Genomic DNA, 22,766 nt, shown 5'->3' on the forward strand with positions numbered 1-22,766 from the left:
ACCCATTTCTTTCTTTAGAAAAAATGTACAATACATACTCAATTACACAAACACAAGGGAATCTGTTTTGTGAGTGGGTGTGACATTGTCAAATTTGACTTTGATTAAGGCTTACTTCTGGTGTAAACAGATGTTTGAGGGCTCAGGCATCTTTCAGAGCCCAGCTCCATTGTGTGCAGAACAAATCAGTAGCTTCCGAGGTGGAACATCTCTGTGACTGCCTAAATGGCATAATTTAAGGGGCACAGAAATGCCCCGTCACTCCCAAAATCTTGCTTATAGACACAGTGCGTTTAGGCTTTGCTTTTAAGGCATTCTCTTCACCAGGCTGGCATAGAAATGTAGGTATGTGACTTTACTGCAGCACTGTTTTCATTATCACATTAACATGGATGAACTTGCCAGATGAGCGGGAGTCCAACAGAGGGTAGAAGGATAGGAAACGTTAAAAATTTAATTCGTATTTTTGGTGTGGAGACATGGAAAGTTCTAGAATGTAGGGAGGTTGTCTGAAAGGTCTGGAGGGACTTGATAGCTGAGAGAAGTCCACCCTAAATGGGTAAGGTAGGTGCCAGAGTGCCACCTTCCCTGACCTCACAGTCCCTCATGTCAGCCCTGACCCCCAGGGGCCCAGTGGGATGCCAAAGGGTGAGGGTTCTTTACAAGGAGATTAGCGAGGCTGGATGGAAACGGAGAAGTGGAGACGGCTCCCCATCGCAAAAGACCTTGTGAATGTCAGGAATGGGAGGCAGGGACTCAAGATTGGATGGAGTCCTCCGGTTAATATACAGGTGCTCCCCCCCCCCCCCCCCCCCCCCCCGGAGCAGTGACCCAGGACAGACCACCGCGGGTCCTGACAGAAACGTTCACGCCCAGGACTTTAGTTCAGCAGGAAGCACTTAACCAAAATCCTACTGTGTGCCTGCCTACCTGTATTTCAGAAGCCAGAGACATAACAATGAGTAAGACATGGACTCTGACCTCATAATTTCTAAACAAAGGAACGTTGGGGGTAATTTTTCACTTCCGCTAATGCAAGCTGGCATGTGAAAATACCTATGAAGGTTGGACACGTGTCATGCCTGTAGCTGAAACTCTTCAAGTTAATTGCCTGATTTTCCTGGCAGGAAACAGCTCATAAGCACACACATGACTTGAGCCGGGAAATCAGCTTCAGCTTAATCAATATTTAGAGTGTGATGTGTTGCTAATCGGTGTTGGTTTTGTACATAACAGAGGTAGCCACAACTCACGGCGTAGCAGCTGTCCCCTGGGTCTCCTCCAGCCCACAAGATGCCAGCTTCCTATGTTGCCTAGGTGTCCAAAGGGCTGAAGACTGTAGTGCCTTCTGGCGGGATTCAGACCTTGCCCCTAAAGCCACACACGGTGATGTCAAGGTCCCCTTTGGGGCCAGCACTCCCCCATCCTATGAAGAAAACAATTGTCCATCCCTGAAATTGCTCTTCTCTCCTACTAATGTTTTTGCCACTTCTCCAGTCGTCTTTGTCAGCCCGTGAAATTTTCCAGCCCTGAAATTTTTAGCCTCGCTCGAACTTCTTATCCCACGTAGATGTTACTGAAACAATAGGAAGATGTCAACACCGCCGCCAGGGAACCTTAGCAAAATAGCAAATCAAGCGCCATCAACCACACGTATGTGAAATTATATCTAATTGCCCAGTCTCATTTCTTCGGTATGATCGTTCCTTCAAAGTGCATGTTTTCTGTCATCTTGTGTTTTCCTGAATTCTAAATCTAGAATAAAAGCTTGATAATCTTAGAACAGGAGTCGGCAGACTGTGCCCCACGGGCCCGCCAGCCAGCCGCCTGTTTTGGTAAACACAGTTGTACTGGACCACAGCCGTGCTCGTTCGCTTGTGAGTTAGTTGTCTGCGGCTGCTTTTCGGCAGAGCCGAGTAGTTTTCACGGACACCAAGTGGCCTACAAAACCGAAAATACTTACCATCGCGCCCTTTTTTTAGAGGAAAACTGTGCTCGCTTCAAATCTGGAAGTGCACCATCCAGGAGAAATACGACGTAAGCCACAGATGCTAGTCACATAGGTAATTTCAGATTTTCTAAAAGCCACGTTTAAAAAGCAAACGGAGGGGTGCCTGGGTGGCTCAGTCGGTTAAGCGTCCGACTTCGGCTCAGGTCGCGATCTCGCGGTCGGTGAGTTCGAGCCCCGCGTCGGGCTCTGGGCTGGTGGCTCCGAGCCTGGAGCCTGCTTCCGATTCTGTGTCTCCCTCTCTCTCTGCCCCTCCCCCATTCATGCTCTGTCTCTCTCTCTGTCTAAAAAAAAAAAAATAATTAAAAAAAAAATAAAGATAAAAAGCAAACGAAAGAGGCGAAGTAAATTTTAGTCACGTGTTCGATTTAGCTTACTGCGTCTCCGTACGACCATTTCTACGTATAACCGGTATAAGAAATGTTAATGAGGTATTTTGCCTTTTTAAAAAAAAATCGTCTTTGAAACCCAGTGTATGTCCTACACTTAAAGCACAACTCCCTTTGGACCAGCCACGTGACCAGTGCTTCATGTGACTTGTGGCTACCGTATCAGCTTAGCATGAGTCTAGGACCCATAAACCTTGGACTTAGTTTTGCTGCACTTGAGACTTGGAAGTACGTGAAAATAAAATAATCTTCATGTGCATAGGTAGAGATTTCCTTTGAAAACAGAATTTTGAGGGAAGGGCCCGGAGAGAGTATGCTGCCAGGTGTCCTACACCTTCTTCATTTTCATCTGTCACCACCGATCTCCACAGTGATGAGCCCGATGTGCGGAAGGTCACGGGTCATCAAGCAAAACTGAAACCGGTTTCCACCTGCCGTGCTTATTCACTTGGGACAGTGGACTGTGCGTGTTTAGCCCTGAGATGTAAGATAACGGACACTGTTACCAACTGCACTTTGCAATGAAATCTGGTGAAATCGAATAGCCTTCCCTCCAGAATTTGGTTTACCAGAAAGATTCACTGGAGTTCCTAGCGTCAGTACTAAACGCGTGGTTAGGGGTGTCTGGGCGTCTCAGCCAGTTGAGAGTCCAACTCTTGGTTTTGGCTCAGGTCATGATCTCATGGTTTGTGAGTTTGAGCCTCGCGTCGGGCTGTGTGCTGACAGGGAGGAGCCTCCTTGGGATTCTCAATCTCTCCTTCTCTCTCTCTGCCCCTCCCCCACTCACTCTGTCTCTGTCTCAAAATAAATAAACTTTAAAACAAATTAAGGGGTGCCTGGGTGGCTCAGTCAGTTGAGCTTCCGACTTTGGCTTGGGTCATGATCTCACGGTCCGTGAGTTCGAGCCCCGCGTCGGGCTCTGTGCTGACAGCTCAGAGCCTGGAGCCCGTTTCAGATTCTGTGTCTCTCTCTCTCTCTCTGACCCTCCCCCGTTCATGCTCTGTCTCTCTCTGTCTCAAAAATAAACAAACATTAAAAAAAATTAAAAAAAAATAAAACAATTTAAAAAAAAGATTAAAAAATAACTCAAGTGGGAGGGGCGCCTGGGTGGCTCAGTGAGTTGAGCGTCCAACTCGTGATTTCAGCTCGGGTCACGATCTCACGGTTGTGGGATCGAGCCCCGAGTCGGGCTCTGTACTGACAGCAAGGAGCCTGCTTGGGAGTCTCAGTCTCTCCCTCTCTCTCTGCCCCTCCCCTGCTTACGTGTTCTCTCTTGCTCTCTCTCAAAATAAATAAATAAACTTCAAAAACAATTGAAGTGGGTGAAGAGGGCTGGGGTGAGTCTTTAAGGAATACATAAGAGGAATGAGGAAGAGGTTTAAAGTCATTCTCTGAGAAAGAACACAAGGTAATATTTAATATACCACAGCATGTGTTGGACTCTAGTCCAGTTGCCTCACTAACTGGGCCAATGTCTTCTTTCCAGGGAACTGAGCGTTAGGGGCACTTGGTAGGAGGGACACCAGCCACCGTTGGCCGCTGTGCCGTCCAGCTTCCATCTGCACCTGTGGCCTCGGTCTTCAGCCACCCTCTGCTGTGGGCTCGAGGCCGGATTCCCGTCTTGAGCGGTGGGCCAGACCTCCACACGTCCGACAAGCCACTGCTTATGGACAAATGCTGGGGGTATCTCTCATTCACAAGGAAGCCGAATTCAGCCCGGCAACTCTTCAGTCTTGCTGTTGTGCGCTGTGGGGTGAAGAACGGGGGGGAGAGAGAGAGTGAAAACGGGGTTGGGGGGGGGAGGCTTCTGGGCTTGCCTCTGCTGAGCCACCGGCCTGGGTGATGTCGGAGAGCATCGCCTCTCAGCGACCCATTTCGTCGTTGGGAAAATGGGGTGGGCTGATTCCTCGCCAAGGGCTCATCCACTCTAACAGTCGCCACTTCTAATTATAAGATTATTTTTATGTTTGTTCCCCCCTCCCCCGTGTAATTTGGAAGTATAAATGAGGACATAAAACAATTAAACCCCTTACTGCGGGGGCAGACAGTTTGGACTGTACCCACCTCTTTACATATTTCTTCCCACGCTTTTCCCATGACTAATCAAAAGGAATGGCCATTCTCCTGTTCTCACTCTGCCACTTGGAGAAACTATGTTTTTTATTTTCATCTTTAGGACAGTTGTTCCCCCCCCCCGCCCCCCGCCCCCCGCCCTACTCTGTTTTGTTTTGCGATATTCATGTAATACAGAATTCAAAGATAATAAGTAAGAATATACAGCCAATGTCCCTCTCTTACCCTGTTTTCTGGTCACTTTATCCTTTTCCATGTGAGCAACCTGTGCTATGTGTATTAAAGAAAATATATATATATTTTCCTTTATTTATTTATTTTTTAAAATGTTTTAATGTTTATTTACTTGAGAGAGAGAGAGAGAGAGCAGGGGAGGGGCACACACACACACACACACACACACACACACACACAGAATCCGAAGCAGGCTCCAGGCTCTGAGCTGTCAGCACAGAGCCTGACATGGGGTTTGACACAGACCGTGAGATCATGACCTGAGCCAAAGTCAGAAGTTTAACCGACTGAGCCACCCACGCACCCGAACCAGCAGTCTCTTGATGGACATTTAGTTTTCCATCTTTTGCTATTACAAACAGTGCTGCAGTGAAAACATGTACGTACATCATTTTGCACAAATTTGAGAGTATGCGTAGGATAAAATCCTAGAGGGGGAATTGTTGGACTGGAGGGTTTTTTATACTTTCGATGGCTATTGCCTGACCACCATCCACAGAGATCACTCTTATCAGCAATACATAAGAGGCCCATCTGGCCGGTACAGTGTGTTATCGGACTTTTTTGATCTGTGTGAACCTAGTCAGTTCAAACTGGTATCTTCAGTGTCATTTCCATGTGCCTTTCCTTTACTATCCGTGGGAATTCACTAATTGATGAACTATGTCATTTCGCTCATTTTTCTTGATTGTTAGCTTTGTTTCTAATTGACTGTCAGTGCTTTTAAAATAGAAACGCAGTTCCCTTTTACAGAAATTTTCGTTGATTCTTCACTGTTAGTAGAATGAGACTCCACATTCCTTGGACTGGGATTCAGTGTCCTTCCTTGAGAGCCAGAACCCTGCCTTTCGTTTTTCAACCTCACATCCCTATGTCCTTTTGTGTCATTCCCCTCCTGTTCTCTGGTCAAAGCAATCTGCCCTGTATCTGGTCCCCACGTACGTCGGTGTTTCCCTGCCTTCTTGCCCCTGCTGATGCTGTTCACACCACTTGCAGAGTTTTTCCCTTTGCCTTTCTTCCTAAAGAACTTCTCTTCATCCCTCAAAGCCCAACGGAAATACCATTGTTTCCATATAGGCTGTTCTAGAACCCCCAGGAAGAATGACCCTCCCCTGGGATTGTATTCCTGTAGGACTTGCTTATAGTCCGACTAGAGCACTGACATGCTCTGCCTTGTGTCACTATTTATAAACACGATTTCCTGATACCCACATTTATGTCTTAGCCCCCTCTGCGTCTCCTACACCCTTCAGCCAGAATTGAAAAAAGAGTCCTTATTTCTTCCTTCTTTGGAAAAGACCACAGTGACCTTCCTCTTTAAACTTGTAAAAATATTCACAGCACAAAATTTACCATCGTAACCACTTTCAAGTGTATAGTTCAGGAACATTAAGTACATTCACACTATTGTGCAACCATCACCAAATCCATCTCTGGGACTCTTTTCATCTTGTAAAACTGTAACTCTGTGCCCTTTAGACACTCGCTCCCCGTGATCTTCTCCCCGCAACCCCTGGCAACCACCACCCTCCTTTCCGTCTCTACGAATCTGACCGCTGCAGGTATCTCCTCTAAGCAGAATCATGCGGTATTTATTCCTTGTGACTGGCTTATTTCACTTCGCATAATGTCCTCAACGTTCATCCATATTGTAGCATGCGTCAGACTTCCTTTTTCAAGCGGGATCATATTCCGTTGGGTGTGTAGATCACATTTTGTGTATCCATTTATTCATCGAGGTCAATTCTACCTCTTGGCTGTTGTGAATAATGCTGCTGTGAACATGGGTGTGTGTCTGTGAGTGTATCTCTTCGAGTCCCTGTTTTCCTTTTTTTTTTAAATTTTTTAATGTTTTTATTTATTTTTGAGACCGAGAGAGACCCAGCATGAGCAGGGGAGGGGCAGAGAGAGGGGGAGACACAGAATCTGAAGCGGGCTCCGGTCTCTGAGCTGTCAGCACAGAGCCCCGCGCGGGGCTCGGACCCACGGAGTGTGAGATCATGACCTGGGCTGAAGTCGGACGCTCAACCGACTGAGCCACCCAGGCGCCCCTCGAGTCCCTGTTTTCAACTGTTGGAGGTGTGTAGCCAGAAGTGGGATTGCTGGGTCATGTGGTAATTCTAGGTTTTGTTTTTTTGAGGAACTGCTAACTGTCTTCCTCAGTGGCTGCGGCATTTTACCTTCCCACCGGCCATGTACAAGGATTCCAGTTTCCGAACGTCCTCTCCAGTGCTTGTTAGTTTTGTTTTCTGTTTGTTTTTGGATAACGGCCATACGAATGGGTGTGAGGCGGTCCAAAGTAACCTTTTTGCCATTGTGTTTTGGATGCCTGAATCACAAAAGTTATATTTGGAAGAGCTCTTAGCACCCATACATCAGCGCCTTATGCTCGAAACATTGCCTTGATCTCATGACCAACTTCCAAGATTTCTTCTGGAAGGAAGGTCCATTTTAAGAGGTCTTCGTCGTTTAAAGAACTAGGTAAATACACACACGGCTAAAATCCTTCTTGGCACCTGGAGCACCATCCGTGGCGAAAGAATCAGACAACACAGTCTGTGGTCCAAGGCTGGCTGTGTGTGATTTGGAGCAGCCGGAACCTCCTGCTGGTCCATCCGTCATGCGTGCTTGTCCTGGCTCAGAACTTCACGGGAGAAAAAGAGGCCAGGTTGGCATCCCCATCATGCTCCCTCTCGGGTGCACTTTGAACTCTTCTCCCGCCCTTTGATTTGGCTGGGTCTGATCACCATTTGAAGTCAGGACAATAGTTTGGAAATCTCTGAAGCTGGCTCGTCCCTTTTTTTCACACCAAGGCAGGTTCGCAGCTCCTGGATTTGTTGCGAACTAGCTCCTCCATTTGGAAACCAACTCTGGAATGATTGCCACGGAGCTTTGAAAGCCCCATTTTGATCAGCAGATGCTACTGAGTCTGGGGAGAGAGTTGAATGTGGCCTAATCTTCATTCGTGTGTGCGTGTGTGTGTGTGTGTGTGTGTGTGTGCGTTTTTCTCTAATTGTTCAGTAGTGGTTTTGCCATCTTTCGTGTCCCACGTTCTCTGCTTTATGTAGACGGGTATTTTTGTATCCCAGGAAAATGATTCACATATCTGTTAATATGATGATTTTTTAACTCCCTGTATTTCTTTCTTCTTCTTCCTCTTTTTTTTCCTTTTCAGAATGTCGTGCCGTCTTTGGGCAGGCAGACGTCCCTGACGACGTCGGTAACACCCAAAGCGGAACAGAGCATGGCTTACAAAGACTTTATTTATTTCACCGTCGTTGAAGGGAACGTCCGCAATGTTTCTGAAGTCTCGGTTGAGTATTTATGCTCTCAGCCGTGTGTTGTCAATCTGGAAGCCGTTGTCTCGTCCGAGTTCAGAAGTAGCATCCCTGTGTACAAAAAGAGGTGGAAAAATGAAAAGCATCTTCACACCAGCAGGACACAAATAGTGCACGTGAGATTTCCGAGCATCATGGTTTACAGAGATGATTATTTCATCAGACACTCCATTTCGGTATCCGCGGTGATACTACGCGCCTGGATTACTCACAGATACAGTGGTGGAGACTTGAATGTTAAATGGGAGGACAATTTGCTACATGCCGTAGCTAAGAATTATACTCTGCTGAAGACGGTCCCGCCTTTCGAACGCCCTTTCAAAGACCATCAAGTGTGCCTGGAGTGGAACATGGATTATATTTGGAACCTTCGGGCAAACAAGATTCCCCAGTGTCCTCTTGAAAGTGGTAGGTCATTTGCCTTGCAAGGAACCTCATGCGTATTTCTTCAGATAGCCAGTATCACGAGAGGATGGGGGAGAAGGTTCTTATACCAGCAGTGGGGGGAGGTGAGGAAAATGGCGGGCACACTGAGCCTGTAGTTTAGGACTTTAGGGAGAAAGAGGGAGGAAGTAAAAAGGTGAAGAGAGGCGAAGAGTAGGAGAGAAGAGATTGCGCTGGAAGGTCACAGAGGTCGTGGAGGGACCTTCAGAGGCTTGGGTCTGAACTGGGAAAGGAGCGTACTGCCACTGAAACAGGCACTGGGGAAGTCTTCCTCCCTCTCTCCCCTCATGAACCCTTTGACTATCAGTTATTTTTAGGTGGAGTGTTTTTTTCCGGGAGGAGATGAGAACCAGAGCAGCCCTTGTGTCAGGCAGGAAATCACGTGGGAGTTTTCAGCCCAGCATACCTGGGTTCAACTCCTTGCTCTGCCACTTTCTGCCTGTGAACCTTGGCATTCTGGGAGCCTCAGTTTTCTTATCTGTAAAATGGGGATAATAAGTAGCAATTCCCTCAGAGCAGTGCTGTGGAAATTAAATGAGATGTAATGTGCTTAACACATAACCAGCACTTGATAAAATTAGCCACCACGACGATAGGGTCCAAACTCTACATCTTATCCTAAATGTCCCATGGTTATAGCCACCGAAGGACCAGTGCAGCAGGTTCCCGTGCCCTCCGTTAAGCACTGGGGTTGGAGATCTCTGGCTGTGCACTCTTAGAAGTTCTCTCCATTGGTAAGAGGCACACCTTGCCATGTGGATGCTGAGAGCCTGCTGGCCCTTCTGCCCATCCTGCAATGGGGAGTCAACCTGGGCATGTTCCCAGCACTCACCTGGAACCCGGCCGTATTTCCTGAAATGTGGCCCTAGGACCAGCTGCAGCGGAGTCACCCAGGGCTCTGGTAAATGCAGATTTCCAGGCCCCATCCATATCCTACTCCGTCAGGATCTGTAGGGTGTGGGGCCCTGAAATCAGCATTTTAAACACACTCCAGTGACTCCGATGTATCTTAAAGCTTAGGGGGCCTCTAGAGCAGGGGCAGAGCTGGTAGGACTCTGATCTAGAGTAACTGTGGCTCAACCCCCCAGCAGGCTTGGTGGGCGAAGCAAACCCATGGGCCTGTGATAGCAGACCCTTCCTCGGGAGGCGCCTGGATGGCAAATCACATCTAGGCGTCATCACTCCTAGATGACTTAAGAACACTGAGAAGATGATGGCCACGAATGTCTCCTGGGGCCACCTCCAAACAGCCCTGCATATAATGACAGCTTCCAGGGCCGGTACTACCATATATTATAGTTGGTCGAAGGCCACTTGCCATAGAACGAACACATTTGCCATTAAAAATAATCTCTTTCTTTCGAAATGATTTTCGATTTGCAAGAAGTTGCAAAATGGTAGAGTCCCATGTATCCCGCTTCCCCCTAATGGTGACGTCTCCCCCAACTGTAGTGCAGTATCAAAGCCACGAAACTGACGTGGATCTAATCCTGTTGAACTAGACTGCAGACCTTGTTCAGAACCCACCCGTTTTTACGTGCGCTTCTGCGTGTGTCTAGTTCTATGCGATCTTATCCTGCGTTTTGTCTGAATGGCCTCGTTCTGTGTCTGGCTTATTCCCTGTTTGTGTGGTGCTTTTAAATACAGATATGCAGAAGACGAAGGCAGATTCCTTTTCTGTGTGTGTGTGAGTGGGGGGTAGGGCGGGGCGGGTAATTAACTAGTCGAGCTGCCTGCATTTCGATGATCAGTGTGCATCCTTCTTCCAGGCAGAACCCCATGCTAGCATCTTTCTGGAATGCCCTCCACGGGGAGACCTAATTTATTAAGGAGAAGGAAGCACGAGGCGCGTACAGCCGGTTTTGATTTGCCTCCGATCTTGTCAGGGCGTAATGATTCCATTTCATGTTTGGCAAATCACATATTTCTCATTGAACAATGACTAAATTGCAAGCTGGAAGTTTTTAAATGAAGTCATTTATGGACTGGCTGAGGTCTTAGGGCGCCCGAACATACCCTTAACAGGTGAACTGCCTTTTCTTTTCTTTTGTTTTTCCTTCCTGTGTTCACGGAGCTTTGGAACAGCGCAGTGGGATTTTTCTCCCCACCTTATTCCGAGCATTACTTTTGGGGTGAGAGCAAATCTAATAAGAGCGTAACGCAGAGGAAAACCTTTTCTAATAATTAAAGTCACCACAAATGGGGGGAGGGGGCTCTGTGCACTCTCAGACCAGGTCTGTGTGCGTGGCTGTGATTCCTTCCAGAATCACAGAGAAAGGGGAACATTTCCTCTCCCTCTCTTTAAAAGAGGAATCAAAAGAGTGTCTGCGGCCGCCCTTTGGAAAGTGTCCACGACCTTTGTTCTTGATGCGGCTGTGCAATGGAAGGGGGCCAGGCCTCTGGCTTGTTCTTAGCAGGGGCTTCTCTATTCGGCTCTTGATGAACAAGAGTCAAGTCAGAACAACAAGATGGCATTAGGGAGCCGCGGGGGTGCCTTTCATGTCTGGTCCCCTTGCAGTCTGCAGCCAGCCCTGGTGTGGCGTGTGGGGGGACGTTTTCTGTGTCGAGTGCCTGGTGTCCTACGAGGGCTCCGTGTCTGAACTGAAGTGCCCCCTGACTCGCTTTCATTTGCTTTTTCCTTTACAAAGAGAGAGCAAGCCACGGTCCCCACGCACGGCTGTTCCGTGAGTGTGGCTGAGTGCCTCTCCACCTAAAGCTTAGGTTCGGCTCCCGAGGTGAGGGTTGTATGCACTCGCCCCCCCCGCACCCCCCCTACCGCTCCCCGGAAGCTTATCTCCTTTGCCAGGACCGTGGCAAGCCCGGCCGGTGGTCCGATTGTTGGTGGACACGTGGGTAGACTTTTGTCCCGCCTTGCTGAGAAAATCTAGCCCAGATCAAAAGTCAGCAGCCTTTCAGGACACGTGTGTGCCAAGGCTTGGCCACGTGCCCTCCTGGTGCACCTGCTCCGGCTGCATTCTGGGCATGTGGGCCATAGGTGGCCAGGCACGCCACACCTGAGGCTCCACTTACTCTTGTCCGTTTCCTGGGGGGAGGGGACCAGGCGGTAGCAGTCATCCCTCACCCGTTAAACCTGTGTCTGACTCATGCATGACCATCGAGAAAAATCCAAGGCATAGGCAGCAACTCTAGGCCCACCTGGACTTCTCTTCATGCCTGTCCTGCCGCGAGAGGTGAGAGGGCCGCTGGTCCCATGGCCCCCGTCTTCAGACTACGTTGCATATTCAATCACTGCTCGCCGTGCATATTGCTGTCCTACTGGCCTGTGTCACAGCCTGGCTTTGCCCTCATTCCTCACATGGCAACCGGTGCAAGGGGGTCCCACCGCCCCCCACCCCCCCGCAGGCGGTCCCTCCCATTACAGTGAGGAAGAGCTGCCCAAGACCCTTACCATGGCCCATGCAAAGTGTCCCCGTCCTCTTCCTGTTCCTGTCCCCTTCCCACTGCCTCTCCTGCCATGCTCCCCCCCCACCTGTCCACCTGCTCCGGCCCCACAGACCTGCTTGTTCCTCCTTGAGCTTCCTGAGTTCATTGTCCCTTTGGGACACTTATGTCCCTGCTCCCTTGCCCTACATGGCTGGCTCCCTTGCGTCAGGCCTCCGTGCTAATGTCGTCTCAGGAGAGAAGACTCCCCTGACCACTTTATCTATGATGGCAGCCCCCCCCCCCCCACCATCGTCATCTATCTTTATTTTCCTTCTCCGCCTTATCGTCACCAGACATTGTAATTAAATATGCGTCATTGCTTTTTTGCCTGTTGAATGTCTCTGTCTGGTAGGCAAGCTCCGTAACGCCAAGGTCCTGGCTTGTTTTATGCGGTGCCCGCCACAGCCCCTAGCACGGGCCAGGCATGCAGTGACTCTTTGTGAATTGAGTGATGGATGCTCTTAGCCACGGGGCAAGGACCTTTTTCTCGTAGGGCTGTGTGTGACCGTCACACTGTGACATCCTCACACAGCTGTGTTGTCACATTAGGGAGCATGCAGGGGTCGTGGGCGGCTGTGTGCCGTCCCTAGGCTTGCGCACACACACCACAGCTGATCGGATAGAGCCCATCAGGGCGGTGCTGGTTAAGGATGCAGACTCTTGGTCAGTGATTCTCCTCAACAACCACACATGAGCTCACCTTTGCTCTGCCCTCGTGGTTTGAGTCTGCGATTCCTCACCTCCTGCTTTGACTACATCGGTGTCTTTTATGGGGGGGGGGATAGCTTTCCCCACTGCCCCCCAATACCTCCTCCCCACTGCCACACCATACCCATTATTTCCGGTAGCCAGGTCAAATTTTCCCTCCCCCCCCCGCCCCTGCCCTGAAGATTATTTTTCTTCTCTTTTCTTTTTGTCACCCCCAACATCAGAAATTAAATTCTCCCCCCTCTGGCCTTCCCTAACCTCGTGTTGGTACTTCTTTCCCTACACAAGGTGTATCATGTTCAGGTCAACTAAGCAAAGAGTGATTGAGCACCTGCTATGTATCCATTTCTTTACTAAGTCAGGTGGCTCAAAGATGCGGACATGGTCCCCTCTGTCTTTAGGTGCTTACGTGGGAGGGGAAAACAGCCACCCCGTAGTAACAGCCGCTTTCTGTTACTGAGTACTCGCTGTGTGTTAGGCATTGTGCTAAGTGCTTTATGTATCTCATTTAATCTGCCCAGCACCCTCCTGTCAGGTTTGCAGAGGAGGAAACTGACTCAGAGAGTTAGTGTGACCTGTCTCAGGTCGCACCGCTCTTGATGATGGAGCAGAGATTGGAACCCAGGTCGTCTGGTTCCCAAACCCCACACATAACAGTCTCCACTACGGAGAGAAGTTATGAGACCATTTCTTGACTTTAAGTCATTCATTCATTGAAAAAAGCTATTGAGCAGTCTCTGTGTGTGCAGAACTTTGCTCGGCTTCTTCACAGAGGAGGCGACACTTGAACAGAGACTTAAAGGGTGACTAGAGTTTTCATAGTCAGAAAACGAGTAGGGGGAGCAGCATCCAGGCAGAAGGGAAAGCACGAATGACAACACACAGAGGAGAAAATGCAGCCGGGTGGCAGAATGGCGACGAGTCTGCATCTCTTGATGTGTGAGGTTTCGTCCTGCCCGCCACCTCTGAGTGGGTGGGGGAGGCCACCTAGATGCGGTGTTGAGAAGGATTCTGAGGCTGAGTCTGGGCCTGAGTCTGAGAATGAGCGCCATGTGGACGGATGACCAGTGTCTGCCACAGGGTGGCGATGTGGAGTAGCAGCTCCTTGCTCTGTGTTTGTTCACCCAGGTAGAGGAGGCTCAGGTGTGAGTTGGGCAGTTCAGGAAATTACACTAGAATAGCAGGTTGGGGCCCCACCTGGAAGGTTCTTAAATGCCATGCGAACGTGTATTAAGCATTCTGCCCTACTGTCTGTCTATATGAACATTTTTCTGTTCTTCCCTTTTAGGACAGAAACTGGGGAACGTGGCAGTTTCCTTCTTTTCCGTTCTCTTTTCCTTTTGCTAAACATCCGGTCTCATCTTCAGATCCGGTGGATTAGAAGTGTGATTTCTTACAACAAAATTCCATTACAACAAAGTAATGGAAGGACTAAGTCAGATATTGGAGCCAGGCTTTACCTGTCTCTGAAAATACCAGTTAGAAGTCAATGACATGACGATAATGTTTATAACTATGAGAACCATGTGTTTGGCACTTTTATTAAAAAAAGAGAGACTTAGTTCTTCCCCCCCCTCCCCCCCCCAGTTAATCACGGTAGTCTGAATTTCTCAGTAATAACACTAATTAGTGCCTGGTATCTGCCTTGCCCTTTATGATTTTCAGAATACTTTTTGTGTGCACATTGTCTCATTTAATCCTCATAATAGTCCCATGGGAAGGAGTCTTATTCTCATCCTTTCTTTTCAGAGGAGAAAACCAAGGCTCAGTTTGTTTAACGGGAGTCCAAGCTTCCTGATTCCTTCGACTTTGCTATGCCGCCTCTCTGAAATATGCTAATACAGCCCTAACCCAGGTTCTAAATTAGAAGGAATATTCTTTTTTTAAGTTGAATTTTTACTGATGTGAATCATCCTGTTTTCCTCACCCACTGGACTTTGTCTCTTTGAAGCAGATTGAATAACCGCAGAGGCCCAGGGCGGGGAGGCCTCCGAATGTGGCTGTCCCTTTCTCCCTGCCTGCGTGGAAATGCTCAGACTTTGTTCTCTGCTGTTTTAGCCTAAAAAGGAATACATGTACCTGGTAAAAAATTCATAGAGTGTAGAAGGGATTGGAGCAAGAGCGAGTTCCCGCCCACTCTGTGTTCAAGTTCTTTTCCTGGAGGCAAACTCACTAATACTGGTTTCTGTGTCTCTTTCCAGAAATGTTCTCTGCTCATATAAGCATTAAGTTGACGGCCCTTGTCTTCGTACACACATGGGAAGATACTGTAAACTCTGTCCTACACTCATTAACAATACAGCAGAGATTTTTCTATGTTACTGCATGTTACATGGCCTCATTCTTTTCGATAGCTGCTTAGCAAATCCTGTTGCCTGATGGCTCATAATTTACTCAGCCTGTCCCCTGCTGATGGTCACGCATATTGGTCACGTATTTTACTATTTTACTATCAACAACAAGGGTTCACGGAACATCCCTGTCCATGTATCTTTGTACACACCTACAAGCATATTTGGAGGATAAATTCCTGGGAGTGGAATTTATTTTATTCTTAACACTCCTACTATTGAATATTCTACTGACTCCCTTACTCGCCCACTTCACTGCCTTGTATCCTTTGGGGGGAAGTTCTGACCTAAATCATACTTGCTAGAAAATGGAATTTTAGTTCTCAGGCTTTGCTTTTAAAGAAAATGAAACACCCAAACAGTCCTGCCTTTTAACGTCCCGTGTTCGGAAAGCGCGATTGAATTACCTGTACTCTCGCTTTCCTTCTCCAGGTTGGAAAATCTTAACTTCTTTTCCTCCCGTTTCCACTTACAGACTTTTAGCTGGTTATTTTTTGCCTCAAGATTATCTCTAACTTCTCCACAAACGGCCCGAGGTCTCCACTGTGTCACTGTGGTGGTGCTTGAAGCCTGTCCTCAGGAGGGTTTTGTTACGTGGAAATGGGACCCTCTCCAGAGCAGATGTCCATGTCAGGGCTCTGATCACCCTGTTGAACTGGAGGGTGGGCTGTATGGCCAACCCCGGCCGCCCCACTCAGATTAGACGGCGGGGGGCGGGGGGGGGGGGGGGGGGCGGGGCCTGGTCAGTCTCCGCAGGCGCTAGCCGTAGTGCTGAAGAAGGATGGTGACGCAGGCTTTTGCCGAGCCAAGCTGTACCCTGAAGGAGAGCCTGGATGTGTGGTAGTGGTGGGTCCCTGGAGGGTCAACGTAGCAGCCATCCTCTAACCCATATGGGCATATTTCAGTCTTTTAACCACCAGCGATGCCGCCCAGGGGCAAGCCAGCTGAACCTCAGCGTGAGTTCTCTTTGATAAGGCCTTTGAGATACGATGTGGTTTCAAAAGAAGCCCATTGGGTTTGTAGCGGGAGACCTGCTTTGAGTCACGTCTGCATCTCTTATTAGCCGTAAAACCTTCAACGAGACACTAACACTTTCCTTGTCTCCCAGTGAAGGAGTTTGCGCCATACAAAATCCAATGCCTCCTCTTGCTCTAAAGTTGGAGAAAATAAAACAAGCAGAACAGTCAAGGTGGCGGGTTCCAAACCTGAACCGTGTCCCTGGTATTTTATGTTCATGTCATAGTGATGCCTTTTTCCTGCCTAACTTCTTCATTCAAGATTAGCCAAAGAAAGGGATTTGGGGGAAGGGTCTGAAAGAAGAGAGACTGTGATCTGATTTGGGCAGCACGGGGCACATTATAAAATTGTGAAAAGTGTTGAGCAAAAGAGAGGCGGGTTTAAATCCTGACTCGGCCACACTGTGTTCATTTTTGTCCATTCATTTCTTCATTCGTTCACTCCCTCAGCATTTGTGGAGCCTCAGGGGTTGGGTGCCGTTCTGGACTCCAGGGAAGGGGTAACGATTGCAGTAATGTCCCTGCTCTCTTCGGATTTATATTCTAGAGGCACCTGGGCAAGCCACTTATCCTCTTTGGACCTAAATTTTGGACTTAAGTTTTTGTACCTGTGAAGTTTTTAATGGGGAATGACACTGGTACTCTTACTCCCCATTCTGGTGCCCATGACAGCCATCACCAATCAAGCATAGCACGCCAAGCAGCCACAACCAGTTAATAGAAAACAAGCCTACATGTTATCCCGGGCTAGCCGAATTCTTAAATCCTTTCCTGCTCCAGAATTTCATTCTTACTCCTTCTAAGTTAATGGGAAGACAGGATTATACTGAAGAAAAAATTGCAGTAGAACCCCAAAATAGAACCATTGAAGCTGCAGGTCTTACAGGGAATCCACCATCGCTTTGGTTTTTATTGGGTACGAAAGGTATGTGTTTTTGTAAAATTATCTTAGATCTTTCGGTCTTAGATTTTTCCATCCACATCTTTTGCTGCAAGTTCTCCTGCTCAACCTGCTTTACTTTGATCCCTGGATAAAGGAGAGGCTCATCAGCATTGACTTTTAACTCCTTTCCCTTTGGAAACCTCTTTATGAAGCCTCCTTTTACTGGAGGCAGGCTGGGCAGAATCAAATCCTGCTTCTTTTGATAAATGTTTCTACTGCACACGAGGTAACTCAACAGCAATCACTAGCAGAAGGCCTCCTAGGGGGCTAACGTGGCCATCTGGCCTTTTATGTTCCACTCCACGCGGTGGAAGCCAAACCAAGGTTGGGCTGACAGCAACGTCTTGGTGATTTTCCCCTCAGATTCCAAAGACACCTTTGCAGTATTTCCATTTGTGTGCCCTGTTTCCCATCCCTGTGATCGACCAGCAAATCCAGTGCTTCCAAGTGAGCTCAAATCATGAAGAAAAAAAAAAATGGCATTGTTTCTGTTGGGATTGGTAGCCTTTGAGCTTTCAAATGCCTCTCTGCCTCTCGCAAAACAGGGAGATGGGCACTGGGGACAGCTTGGCTCTATTTTATTTAATTCTATTAGATATACTCACAGGGGTTGGAGACTATGAACACTTTGCTCCGGTGATTTCTAAGTTTTAATGACCCAGAGGTACCTCTCTCTATAATAAAACATTCTCTCCAATGAGGAATGAGAGCTGGGGTCTCCAGTATCCTAGGCTGAGGCTCCCGTAATCTGTAATCCGTGCCATATAAGCATTTGGTAATTGGCACAGAACTTAGCTCTTCCCTTTTCAATGGAAGAAACCCAGGTTTCTACCATTGAATCATGGACCTTTAAACCACAGAGTGTTTTAAGAAAGAGGAAAGGGATCTTTATTCCTCGGTTTAAGTCCGTGATTTTTTTTTTTTCCTTTGAAGGGGAATGGGTATGGGCAATTTAGAAAAAAAAAATCATTCTGGCCTTGTTTAGGACAGTAGGTATTAAATATAGATGAGATAACTCGGTTCTCCTTTTAAGACTTGATAAGGGCATCCCTATCTTCTCTAGAGCCACAGAATTCTCCCACATTTGCAAAATGAAGTGGAAAGCTCTCTGGTTTTAAGGGGTTTGGTTAGTCATTTTTGCAGAGGGTAATGTGTGGAGTATATTGGAAAGTCTGCGCAGAAGCAAAAAGCCTGTGTGCTCTTAAGGGCATGGATTCTGAAAGACTGTTGTGAAATTAAATGAGATTATTCCTGGGATGCTATGATTCCATATTCTGTGTTATATACACGGTAGCTAACCATTTTGGGAGCTGTGCCTCCATTTCCTCATCTGTAGAATGGGGATAATAATGAGGCTTCAATGAATCTCTCTGTAGCTAGCTGGCCAGATGAGCTGTAGATACATTTACAGCAGCGTGGACCATAGTGAGTGCTACTCATGTGATAATCGTTACTGTTGTTGCGTGAACTCCGAATGCTTTCCTTATTGGAAGGGCAGCGTGTGAAATGGTTAAGAACCTAGAACCCAAGCTCCGGGTCTGCCACTTATTTGTTAGCCGTGACCTTAGGCGAGTCATTTTCCCTCTATGCCTCAGGCTTTTCATCTGTGGTTTGGGACTAATAATGCAATCTCCTTTGTAGGGTTGCTCTGAGAATGAATTGAGATCGCTCTCTGTAAAGTGCTCAGAGGGCACCCGACGTACATTCAGGGTTCCATAAACCATCGCTCATATTTCCAGACGATTTCTTTTAACTCTCTGATTGGAGCGAGGCAGAGGGTTCCAGGAAGAATGTGCTTTGGGAAGCAGTGCTTTCTGGAGATAATTGAAAGGCAGCCGTCTTGCTGTTTGCAGATGTGGTCACCCTGCTGGGCTTTCTCTATGCCTCCAGTGGAGAAAACACAGGCATTGTGAAGAAGTTCCCGAGGTTTCACAACCGAGAGCTGGAGGCCACCCGACGCCAGCGGATAGATTATCCAGTGTAAGAATGGGCAGAGGACGGTGGGGGGCGCTGGGCTGGTGGGGCAGGACCGTTTTAACCTGAGGACCAGGGCAGGCTAGTGGAATCCCTTAGGAGGACATACCTGTCTAATACGTTTTGGAAAAATGTTGAGATCCACACAGCTTAGACGGAATTCGTGGCCCAAAGTGGTCTTGAGTTATTCTTGCCATTAGCAGTCCTCAGTTTGCCTTAGACTCTCTGTGTCGGTCCCAGGAATGACATGAGCAGGGGCGCAAGGTGTGGGGGCCTGAAGCCTTGCAAGCTTTCGGGGGCAGCCAGCCACAGCCGGCACACGTTGCCGCCTTTGCTTTGCCTTTTCTGTCTTGGAAGACTGGATGAGCTGCTTGAAATCTCACAACTTCTGATCTCCTCCATTGATTTCAGCAAAACCCAGATATAGTTTTTTCCTTCTGCTGAATTGAAGATGCTGAAAATGGTTCCTGGTTCACCTCAGACCGGATGGATTTAGCAGAGTGATTTAATTCTTCCCATGCTGCTGGCTGTAGAAAGATCTTGAGTCACTTTACTGAGCGTATGTTCTTGCTAAGCTTCCTTGTAATAACTTATCTTCATGAGCTTGCTCAGCTGGGTGGGTCAGGAGGGAGCTGTGTGGCACCATCTGTTTGCATATCTTACCACTGATTCCGAGGCCAGATTATAAAGCCCAGAAAATTCTAAAGGACTTGTTTGGATATATCCCCCAAAGAACCCGGAGCCACTGCCACTTTAACCCCCAACCGTGACTTGCTCACTGGGGTAATGGCAAGAACTCTGTACGTTGGTTTTGACCTTGATTGCCGTTTCATCTGCAAAATGCAGTTGTTCCCAGCTCCTCGTCTTTGAACTTCCGGTCACTAGCACGATGCGTGGCATTAAGCAAGCGCTCGGCAAATATTTGCTGAGTGATGGACGGATCACACATCTTGGCTAAATGTGTCCTAGTTAAGTTGACTACTCTTATTTCATTCCCACTCGGCAAATCACAGATGTACAATACTTTTTTCAACTAAAATAGCCCCGGTCCAGAAATGGAACAATTAGATTAGTCGTTCCATGTGGGTCAGCCGGAACTGTGATCCTGCACAACCTAATGTGTGCGTTAAAATAGTGTCTGTGTGTCCCCATTAACATAGAGCAATGCCATTTGCAGATTATGACATTTTTCTACCTTAAGGCTTTTATCTTGGAAGGAAACAAAATTGCTCAAAAAGCCCTAGTTGTGTTTTTTTTTATTTTAATCACTGAAATTAGAATAGCTTCTTATCAAATCACCTCTTATTAAAATCCAGATTTTTGTTTTACGTCTGGCTTTCTAAACCCTAATCAAGAACTCAGATGGGAGGCGTGTGAGATTCTCAAAGGGGCACAGAAACAGAGTTTTGGGCGCAAGGTACGCTATCTGCCAGTTTTGCACAATCACTCTTAACTCCTGTCTTTTGCAGTTACTATAACTACCTCCTTTGTCTCAAAAATCAAGCTTTGCAAGCTGATCTCCCATGATGAACATGAAGGCAAATTCATCCCTTCATTGGAAAGAAAGCAATTTACTTGGTCATTGTTAACTATAATTACCTGTTCTTGGATGATATCAATCTGCAGAATTTTTTATTTCTCCTCACTCTTGTAGGTTTACTGTTTCATTGTGGCTTTATTTACTCCATTATTGCAAGGCCAGTCTCTGTGGGATTCTGTACTTTGTTGATTCTAATGAGATGTACGGCACGCCGTCTGTATTTCTTACCGAAGAGGGTAAGTATGAGACAGAACCTTTAAAATGATGTTGCAGTTTTCTCGTGCTCTGTCTATGGGCAGATACGTCTGCAATTAAGGAAGATGTTGTCAACGTGGCAGTTCAGCGAAAGTGACAATTTTCAAACGTGGGCTTCACGTGAAACTTTATTTCTGGCAGCCTGAAACAAAGGCCTTCTTTGCAAAGGAGTTCACTTGCGTGTTCTTTTGTTTGCTTTGTTTTTGTGTAAAGGAAGGAGGAACACGTTCTAGCTGGGTAGCTGCTTAAGGCAGTTGATGAAAAGGTTCACCCACTTGACGCACTTCGAAGTAATATTTTTGTGTGGTTTTCACGAGCTTTGATTTTCCTTGTAGGCCACTTGCATATTCAGATGCACCTTGTCAAAGGAGAAGACCTTGCGGTAAAAACGAAATTCACCATGCCCTTGAAGGAGTGGTTTCGACTGGATCTCTCTTTTAACGGAGGCCAGGTAGCGGCATGCACGCCCCATGAATCACCAGCATCATCACTGATAACATTAAGCGTTGCCGTAAAGTCAGGGAGCCAGGATATCCGCCACAGCGAATTTGTGGAACATGATAAAGTCTTTACAGCTGCACACTTTTTCAATCAAACTTTTATAGATGGAAGTTTAAATCATAAGAATCCCGTCCCATTTAATTAACTTTTAAAGTGCTTCTTTCGACCATATTGTGAATGAGTAAATAATATAGCCAGCGATATGGCCACAATTATCTGCGCAATTCAGTTTTTTACCCCCCCGAGGGAGATAGGCTTAGTGGAGATAAATGTTAAAACAGCATCGGCCATGTTTATACAGTGTTATCAGATCTACGACTTTTTTTTTTTTTTTTTACAGGAAACTTACTGGTTAGTTCAGCCAAGAGATGGTTTCCCTGTTTTTGACAGTTACACAGTTGCTTATGTTTGGTATTAAACAGACAAATAACAAAATAAACGATGATTCTGGTGGGACAGAGGGTCTTTATCTATCTTGTACTATAAAACAGTGCACATAACTGCCTCAAACTCTCATAGCCCAGACTTTATGGATTCTGGCAAATCTGTTGTTATAATTGAAGACTAGTCCGTTTCTCAATATATGTGATGCCATTATCTTTTTTTTTTCCTCATCAGCTTTTCTTATTGATTTGTGATTTTCAGTAACAAAAGTGGAAGAGACGTTTTGTCTTATGTATTAGATAATACACAGACTTCCCTTGGTGTTTAGGTTTATAACATTTCCTTTTCCTGAAGAGAAAAGAAATCAGGTCAGTCCTTGTTGCCTTTGAAGAAGAATCTGTGAAAGGTTAGCTAGGATTGTGTGTGTGTGTGTGTGTGTGTGCGCGCGCGCGTGTGTGCGCGCGCGCGCGCGTATTTGTTTCCTTCACAATGTTAGGTGACAGGGCTGTGGTCCGTGGTCCCATTTATATGCTTCCCATTTATATGAGGATTATGATGGCATTATAGTTCGGTTGCTGCTTTCTCTTAAGGAGAAGGTCAGCTCAGTACTTTGTGTCCCTTAAATGGGTACCAAATCATCAGAACAAATCACGGAGCTTATTTTGCACCTTATGTATGCAAGGCACTTTGCTCAAGGAGCTAATTGACTATTTATGGAAGAAGCACTGAGCAGGTGAGGGGATGTCGTAAGGAAAGCGTAACTGCCAAATGATTCGTATTGATTCCCGCTGGGATGCTCAGGGAAGGTTTCGTAGAGAAAGTTCCTACGGATTGGGCGAAACTAAGAGCAGAGAGGAGGGAAGATTTTAGCACATCACTGGGGGTTAGTGGATAAACCAGTTTGGAGAAGTTTGCAGACTATAGAAAACTACTAGAAGGGGGAATGTCTTTAGGGCTAGAATGTGGACAATCCTAAGTATCAAGGAATTGGGGTTTCTGTTTGCAAGGCGGCAGGATGTCATGGCAGGTTTTTGAGCAGAAGGAGAGAAAACCAAAGGAGTCCTTTAATTAAAGAGACAAATTTAACTTAGCAGGGCACGTAATGGGGTAAGGATTAGGAAGACCACATGGGATGGAAGGAAAAATAAAGTAGGTTTTTGTTTT

At 47.0% G+C, this 22,766-nt stretch overlaps 1 protein-coding gene across 9 annotated transcripts in view; it reads left to right on the plus strand.

The window, feature by feature from the left end:
- Positions 1–22,766, plus strand: part of SEL1L3 (SEL1L family member 3) — a 103,997-nt gene that overhangs the window by 6,027 nt on the left and 75,204 nt on the right. For 5 of the 9 annotated variants that reach the window (XR_008296377.1, XM_053217500.1, XM_053217497.1 and 2 more), the window contains exons 2-5: positions 7,880–8,450; positions 18,784–18,928; positions 20,577–20,698; positions 21,053–21,171. Coding sequence is in view for 8 of the 9 variants with exons in the window: in XM_053217500.1 (XP_053073475.1) it covers positions 7,880–8,450; positions 18,784–18,928; positions 20,577–20,698; positions 21,053–21,171 (957 nt within the window). In the remaining variant the exon portion in view is untranslated. Of the gene's footprint in view, positions 1–6,618; positions 7,373–7,879; positions 8,451–18,783; positions 18,929–20,576; positions 20,699–21,052; positions 21,172–22,766 lie in introns of those variants that run through there. The other 4 variants (XM_053217499.1, XM_053217495.1, XM_027049863.2 and 1 more) reach the window with 4 other exon arrangements.

Source organism: Acinonyx jubatus, chromosome B1, assembly GCF_027475565.1.
Source record: "Acinonyx jubatus isolate Ajub_Pintada_27869175 chromosome B1, VMU_Ajub_asm_v1.0, whole genome shotgun sequence".
Taxonomy (NCBI): Eukaryota; Metazoa; Chordata; class Mammalia; order Carnivora; family Felidae; genus Acinonyx; species Acinonyx jubatus.